At 35.3% G+C, this 8,739-nt stretch overlaps 1 protein-coding gene and 1 long non-coding RNA gene across 2 annotated transcripts; both read left to right on the plus strand.

Moving 5' to 3' along the window:
* The first annotated feature begins 1,743 nt into the window (after window positions 1–1,743).
* LOC141633222 (uncharacterized) lies at window positions 1,744–4,680 on the plus strand. The gene is made up of 3 exons (XR_012538025.1): window positions 1,744–1,880; window positions 3,706–4,045; window positions 4,402–4,680. It is a non-coding gene; the product is annotated as an uncharacterized LOC141633222 (long non-coding RNA).
* Window positions 4,681–5,513: 833 nt separating this feature from the next.
* Window positions 5,514–6,399, plus strand: LOC141632543 (protein MIZU-KUSSEI 1-like). The gene has a single exon (XM_074445084.1). The coding sequence runs from the start codon at window positions 5,514–5,516 to the stop codon at window positions 6,270–6,272; it is 759 nt and encodes a 252-aa protein (XP_074301185.1). The 3' UTR covers window positions 6,273–6,399.
* The last annotated feature ends 2,340 nt before the right edge of the window (window positions 6,400–8,739 follow it).

Raw genomic sequence — 8,739 nt, forward strand, 5'->3', positions numbered from 1 at the left:
TCAAACTCTTGGGTATATATAGGGCTTCACGAAAACCTAGAAAGATTTCCAATTAAGAAGTCCAAAAGAAGATTAGAACCCCCGTATAACAGAGCTGCGCAGGCTGCGCAGCCTGCGCCGAGTTTGTTCTTGCCTGCGCAATCTTACGCAGATGCGCACAGGCTCGCATTTATGGACTTCTAATTTCCAAGAGCTAGACCTCTTCAAAAGCCTTCATTTCTTCTAATCTTCACTCCTACTTCTCCTAGCTAGTTTCTAGGTTACATGTGAGCCTCTTGTGCTTTGTCTTGACCTTTGAAAGGTGCTCTATGCCTCCCGGATTCCGTGCATTAAGATCAAGTGTCCAACCGAGGTAAAATACACAAGTTACCACATCATACCCAATTGCCAAGTGCTAGGAAAAGCATACTAAAAAACCCATATTAAAAGACACGATGGTGATAAAATCACCCTCTTAGACCGACACAAAACATTACTATCACTAACTCTTACTTGTAAATAATACACTTGCTATGCTGAGTAGTTGTCTTTTAATATTGAATAAATAATCTCTCCGTGGGATCGACCCTTACTTTTACTATACTACCTATATTTAATATGGAACTTGGAACAGAGTAAGGTTTATAAATTACTTGTATTAATTTGTATACGCTAAACGACACGTATAAGTAACTCTTTGTTTGAAGATTTCATTTTGTTCATCCTATCATCATTAATTATATATTGGTATTCTATGAAGTTAACAAAAACATTCTAAACAATTTGGATGATGATTTCATTTTGATCCATTTTCAATACCAATATATCAATGGTTCGAAGCAGAACGTCTACGGTTGACTAAACAATTCAAACCTAGTATTCTATAAAGTTAACAAAAACATTCTAATCCAAGTTCGTCTATTATAATTAGGGAAAATTCACGTGGTACCCTCAAACTTTGCCATTTTTCACGTGGTACCCAACTTTTTAAGTTTGTGCACATAATATCCTTGAAATTTAATTTTCAAGCATAACGTGCCCTTTTTATCGTTTTTAAAATTTTCAGTTGGTCATAAATTATAGACTAGAAATCGGAATTGACTATTTTTTTTTTCCAAATTGATTACCTCTTCGAGATCTATAAATTGATAAAACGAAAATGGTCATTCAGAAATTTAAAATCGAAGATAGGGTTGATTTGAGATTTTCGTTTTAAAAAAACTCTATAAAATGGCAGTCGACAATTTTTTTTTTCACAAATCGTGGATTATGATGAGATAATCATTTTAGGAAAAAAATTTGGCCCATTCTGAATTCCGGTCTAGGAGTTATGCGCAATTGAGTTTTCTTACAGCGACAAAAAGGTATGTTGTGCATAAAAATCAAACATGGAGGGTATAATGTACAGAAACTTAAAAAATTGGGTACCATGTGCAAAATGAAAAAGTTCAAGGGTACCACGTGAATTTTCCGTTATAATTATATACTCCCTCCGTCCCGGTGAATTGTTGTCCTTTGGTTTTGGCACAAAGACCAAGGAAAGAAGAAAGGACCAATAACTAAATGACAAGTGGAACAAATTGAATGAGAATGATCAAATTACTCATCAAGTTCATTCTTAAAATAGAAAGGACAACAAATTACTGAGACACCTAAAAATGGAAAAGGATAATAAATGACTGAGACGGAGGGACTACATCACTAATTTGGATGATGATATTGGATTAGACAGCTATATAATACATTGGCTTATTTGGATTCAAATATTAATCATGTTTTTGTTAACTTTATCTATTTTGTTATCTTATTTGGGTCTCTTTACTCTTGATTCATCTGATTCTATCTCTTTAACTTCTTCATCTCAACTGGGTTCTCCTTCAATTCGCTCTCAAACTACTCAGGTCTGCTTTTCCTCTAATTCTCTAATTTCCTGTTATTGGGTTCCTTCAATTCTAGTTTAAATACTGTAATTATGTGTAAATGTGTGCTGTTTGTTTGTGAATTTAGTATTTTGTAACCGTTTCTTGAATTGCCAACTAAAGTTTTGACCTTTTTTTTTTTTTTTTTTTTTTTTTAATTATGATTATCCCAAGTTTCAGACTTGCAAAAAGGCATGCCATGGTTTGTGAGATTTTTACTTTGTAATTCTGGTAAATGAGTAAAATGGGTTATGTTTGCTGTGGATTTTGCTGAAAATTGAGAGAAAAAATGAGAGTAAAAAGAAATATTACCTTAAAATGTTATCTGGGATGCCATGAATGAGGTTAGTGTTGGTTATGGATTTTGCAATACAGTGTTGATTGATTAAGGTATGAATGAGGTTACCCGTTACCTAGATTTGTGCTGATAGGCACGATGGTGGAGTTAATGATTATTGCTGGTGGGAAATATGGGTTTGATTTCCTTCTATAATGTGTTCGTGTTCATGTGTAATTAAAGGCTGAAATTTGAAAAACTATTAGAAAATATTTCTTACTTCAGTCAGTAACCTTGATGTGGTGCAACAAACCAATTCAAGTTTAAAATATTTTTGGTTGTTTTTCATTTTAACTTCCATTATGTTACAGTATAGTTTTGTGAGAGGAAAACATTGGTGATGTGGTGTAATGGTAGCAGGCAAGATTATTATAGAATGTAGTAATTAATCGATAGTATTAAGAAAAGACTAGGGTGATACAGTTTCATGATAGGATATGGTGAGGGCTGAGGATTTAAGGTCTTAGATTGAACTTTTGAAGTTCAATGGTTCGAAGCAGAGATCTCGACCTGAGAGCATACCTTGTTTGTCTGTCTGATTCTCTTGTCAAAGACACTTTTTTTTTGTTTTTTTCATAAAAGCAGGACTCTCCCCAAAACAATTGAATTACAAAGCAGTTAAATTTCTGGCTGCAGGTAACTAAAAGTAGAGTGACCTAGATTTAGTGCAGCTCCCATTGTTCCATGTTACCCTGATATGATGAGCAACTTTTACCATCCAATTTTGGCGAAGGCATTATTTATGTTAAAGCAAAGAGAGAGAAGTGATTCTGCCGTTGTATGGTGTATTGTTGTGTTATGTGATGGCATATCAGATATAAATCACTTTAGCATAATTCTGTTTTGTGTGATTTCCATTTGCCTGGCTTCAACTCATGCTTCCAATTACTCTCTTACGAGACTGTCTAACATATTAAAAGCGTGAGACATGGCAATTTACTCATTATGTGACTCATATTTATAAATGAACCATTACTGAAGCCATCTCATAAGAAATCTATAGTAGACCGTTTTATGTTTCCACTTGAGAATTTGTGCATCTCAATTAGAATGCTGGTCGTGCAAGATACCAAATATATTGCCGATACTAGCGGATTTCCTACCAGAACCCAAACTTGACTCCACTTTGTAGCTATATAGTTCCTAACTTCCTATAAGAACTCTTCAAGTGTTCACCATAAAATAAGGTTCTTTCACCTTAGCTAGCAGTCTAGCACTAGTCAAGGTGTAAATTCTTCACTCTTGTAAGTCTTATCTGTTCCTGCAATCTCTGACATTTTGCTCAAGGCTCTCATTTCCATATTCATGTTGATGAAGTCCTTATTACATGTTACGACTCATGAGCAAGGGCCATCTCATAATAAAACAATAAAAAGTCCTCATTACAATCTTTGACATGTTGCTAGTAAAGCTAAAAGTAGTTGGTGTATTAAGATCAAGGAACGGATTCTAAAATGAAGAATTGGACAGGTAGCAGGAAACCGTGATGGTGGAGAAGTAAATACAGCCAGCGGCAACAGTAATAATGCAGAAAGGGATGGCTCTGCTGGGAAGTCCTTAGCGTCAGCTCTTAATGATGAACGAGTCTATCACCCATGTACCTACTTTGATCTTGCTAAACAAGCTTTCCTCAAGTGTTTAGGTTTAGGCTCGAAATCTCCAAATACTCCTGATAAAGAACATGAGCACCAACATTGATACTACTACATCTCGTCTTTCTTTGGGAAAATATCTACTTCGGTGCCTTGGCGTTTGAGCTGATTCTTTTCGGTATCCTGTTGTTTGGCTGATTCCACTTTGGCGACATAAGGTTTGAATTATTTCCCACTTTGGTATAACCGGAAGTGTAACATAACCAAAAATTTCATCCAAATAACAAATATTTTAAAGCATAATCAAGTCTTTTCTTTGAATATTAGGTGAAAAATCACTTTATATTTACTTTTAATGTTATTATGCTTAGAAATGTCATTAATTTAGATGAAATTTTATTCATTTAAAATCTTAGACCACCAAAGTGAGACAACTTGTGTACATCGTCACCCGATTGAGAAATGCCTCGAATCTAAAATGGAATTATTCAAACCTCAAGGAACCAAATAGGAATTTACCCAAACCCTAAGCATTATATGATTACAACTCTGCATTCACTGATGCACAATACAGTGAGACGGAGTGATGATTCAGTCGCCATTCATGGAATTGTGGAATTTTGGAGATCATGGCGTAAGTTGTGTGTAATCTCTGAAATCTGATAACTTGTATTTATGGCAAGATACTGTGTTTAGCTGGACTATATAGGTTGATTTTTGGTCTTTTTAATCATTTGATCTGGTCTTTCTTCTTAGATGACTGGTTTGTAAAGCCCTAACCTCAGTATTCTGTAGCAGCTTTGTAAATTTTAGTTACTGAGGATTAGTCCTTAATGCAGTGCTGTTTTGAAATACTCGATTGATTTCTACAATCTTGTTTTGAAAGACCATCTCATTTGATATAATGTGAAACTAGCATGTTATACTACTATGTACAAATCCTACAAAATCGTTTATATTCGTCTTCTTTCAATATTTATGCCGTATTAGCTTTATGGCTTGTATATAGTCTCATCTCATGTGAGTCGGAATAGAAACCAAGTTTCTCAAACGCTATTTTGACGATAGAGTTTGGGAGGAAGAGGGTCCGAGAGAAGTCTGGTGTCCACATATATTATCTGATTTAATAAAATGTGATTCTTAGTTTCCGTTTTAACAAAAGAAAATTGTTTATTGTAAGGAGAACTGAACACAAATTCTCATATTTGCATTCATTTTTTTTGTTTTAGTTTGTCCATTTATAGCTAAAGAAAAGTTGTCATTTCTATCAGCAGGGCTAGTGATTTAATTCTAAGTACAACTCAGAGATGCTATTCCTCATTGGTGTCAATATTATTAACAGAATGTAAACCCAGAATTACCCACAACAAAAATTACCAGAATTACCAAACAGATAAATTCTTCAAATTGTTGGAAAACAGCAAAATTATTTTCGATATTCAACTAATAACACCACAACATTTGTTAAGAGAAATTTGACAAAATCCTATTCAAAATAAAACCTTCATTATTCCATGCTTGATAAAAAAAAAACAAAAGTACTCCCATAATTAATTCTTCAAGCAATAAATAACAAACAAAAATACCTCTAAATATCCACCATTGTAATTGCTTATGCAATTATTTCAATTTTTTTTAAAAAATTGCTGCATTTTCTCGTCAAAAAACCCATTTGTTTCTTCATTAATGGGTAATAGTAATAAACTCGATAAATTAAAAATCAACACGTCAAAAAAATTAACAAAGTCACCTTCGACATCGACATCATCACCTGTAGCAAGTCGAATCAACTCGTCCTTAGTCCCACCTTCTCCTAAGAAAAATAAAGAGCCTCACAAAAAACCTAAGGCAATTCGTGTTTTACGGTCTGTAATCCGATCATTTCCTATAATTACCCCTAAACCATGCCATTTCCCAGGCGGGTTACCCACGCGGAGCAGCTCATCGGGTAATCGAGTTACCGGTACAATGTTTGGATACAAGAAGGGTAAGGTGAACTTTTCCTTACAAGAAACTACAAAGAGTTTACCAACATTGGTGTTGGAGCTACCAATTCAAACAAATACGTTACAAAAGGAAATGAGTCTAGGAATGGTGAGAATTGCCCTTGAATGTGAAAAAAGACCGGAAAAGGACAAATCAATATTGTTAGATGAGCCGATATGGACCATGTTTTGCAACGGTAAGAAATTTGGGTATGCGGTCAAGAGGGAGGCTAATGAGGTTGATTTAAACGTTATGGAGCTGCTTAAGGTCATAACTATGGGCATCGGAGTCTTGCCAGCGTCAGAATTCTCAGAGGGAGAGGATCCTGAGGACGAGTTGCCTTATGTCCGTGCTCATTTTGAACATGTAGTCGGCTCAAGAGATTCCGAGACCTTGTATATGATATGTCCTGATGGAAATAATGTTCCTGAGCTTAGTATTTTCTTTGTAAGAATATAAGAGCAGTAAATTTGAAGATCACTAAAGCATTGTATCTTTCTATTTTGTATATATATTTCTGTAACATGAAGTTTTAATGGCAGAAAATTGTCACATACATAAAACATGATTACATACATATATTCACTTAAATTTCACCAAAGATTGAAAATCATAAAAAGAATATGGTGAACTACTGGTTGCTTCCATGAACTCCCAAGAGGGGTGGGTTGTCCTTAGATTTCACTTAGATACAGGCAAAGATTTCACCAAAGATTTTAATATGGCGAGCTCCCAACATATACAGGCAAAGATTTCACCAAAGAAGTTAATCATACAAAGAATATGGTGAATTCCCAACATATATTCACTTAGATTTCACCAAAGATTTTAATAAAACTTTTTTCGAACTTTGTCGCTACCATTATAAACTACAATCTCGAATTCGTGTAGTATGGTAAACTAGAATTGTCCCATATTCAGGTTCACCTGCTCTTGATCTGGGAAACTAGGAGGCCATTTCAATAGCTTTGATGCACTCGAGTGGAGAAGCCTTCTTCGACATTGCATCCATGAGAGCTTCGTGGACTCCTTTGTTGTTTTTTAAGAGCGATGCTGCTAATAAAACCTGAAAAACATTCTTAGGAAGTTAGATTAGACGCGACTTAAGTGAGAGACAGGGCGAGTGAGAATAGATTAAACTTACAGCCCATCTAGTGAGATTCTGTTGTTGTGCCTTGCTGATTTGTGGGTTACTCCTATTTATGAATCTCTGATAGACAGGAAAACCAAGTGTTACGATTTACTATCACAACCCTAATGCTTCCCATTCATACGTCGGTGTGTCCTGTATAAGATAGTCCCATATATGAGACCAAACCAGATGCTCAAGTACTCCCAAAATTACTTGTTTCATGCACCTCTGAAACTGTTTCATATAAGCTTTTGTGTTCATACCAGTGAGTTCGAGTTCTTTTATGAGACTAGTCCGGATATTGAAGTACACTTCATTATACTATGTGGTTAATGGGTTAGTCTCGCTGTAACTTATCTCATATAAGCTTTTGTGATCGTACCACATTAACACAAACTTGAGGAATTACAGATTTACAGACCTGAAGGGTGAATAGATCTGCAGATTGACCGATCACCTTCTCATAGATTAGCCCTTCAGCTGCTAACCCAGCCATTACTACAGCCAACCTGTCTAGTTCCTTGGCATCAAGCTTCCCGCTGTATATAAGCTTCTCCAATGTGTCATTCACTAGATTAACATGTTCTTTGCCAATGCCCAATATAGAAAGCCCAAGCAAATAGCCGACTGCGAGCAACAAATAACTGTATTTGATACAGGCACGAGTCCCAAGTGTCAGATTTTCTGAAAAATCTTCATGGTTTTTTGGCTTAAAATGGAAGTTTCAAGTGTCAAAACCTGTGTTACCCGGACTCTCCGACACGGGTGTCGTGTCTGACGCGTGTCGAGTGTCGGATACGGCTATTTTGTGTGGATTTTTCAATTTTTTGGTCTAAAGTGAAGTGTCAAAGTGCCGTGTCGGTATCGGACCAATAGGTGTCGGATACGCGACACGGCAGCTAAGTGAAGTGTCGGAGTAACATAGGTCAAAACCATACACGAGTAACGAGTTTATCATACTGTTGCACCTATTTTATTGATGATGACAAGTCCTTCACTTTTATATCCCTCTAAGTTAATGGTGTGTGTTAGACGTGTGTTTGACAGGTCCAAAAGTATTTCATATTTGCTCGGAAAAGAAGACGGGTGGAGCGTTGGATGAGTCTTGGTTCGTGTCCAGAAAAATTGTAAGAATATATAACTTGTGCTTATTCTTATTCGGTCCAATAAATCACGGCTTATCTTTTTGGACAAAATAATTTCAAGATAAAATATTTTCCTAATTATTGTTTTGATAAAAATTTTATTTCGTTGAAACTTCCTAATATTGCTCTAAATAATATCTTTATCCTTTTGAGCAATTTGTGTTTTGGAAGGCAACTAGAATATAATTGTCAAATATTTTGTTAAGGGTTTGTTGCATGAAAGATTTGATTTGGTCAACTAACCACTTTTGCTTATAAAAAGACAAATTCTTCACTTGTGATAATTGATACACACCAGAATATTTTTGAGAGCAAAATGTGTTATACAAAGTTTCAGAAAATTGTTTTTGTCTCATTCTGTTCTTAAAAGAAGTTTTTGCAAATTTGTTTTTTAGCGTAAACTTTTCAGTGTGCAAATCCTTTTGATAGCCGTGATTGTGGGTTGAGTCTGATTACGCAAGTTATATATTTATAAGGCTAATTTCTGTTCTCCATCGTTCCAATTGTTGAAACATACAAGGAGACAATTTGTGTTGTAATTTTCTCTTTTGTGAGAGAGTGTTTTTGGGGTACGGGGTTGTACTCGAGTTGCACGATCAGGGTTATTCGTGGGGGTTTTCTTTGTAATCGAGTTTGGTTATAAAGGAAA

The sequence above is a fragment of the Silene latifolia genome, chromosome Y (assembly GCF_048544455.1).
Source record: "Silene latifolia isolate original U9 population chromosome Y, ASM4854445v1, whole genome shotgun sequence".
Classification (NCBI taxonomy): domain Eukaryota; kingdom Viridiplantae; phylum Streptophyta; class Magnoliopsida; order Caryophyllales; family Caryophyllaceae; genus Silene; species Silene latifolia.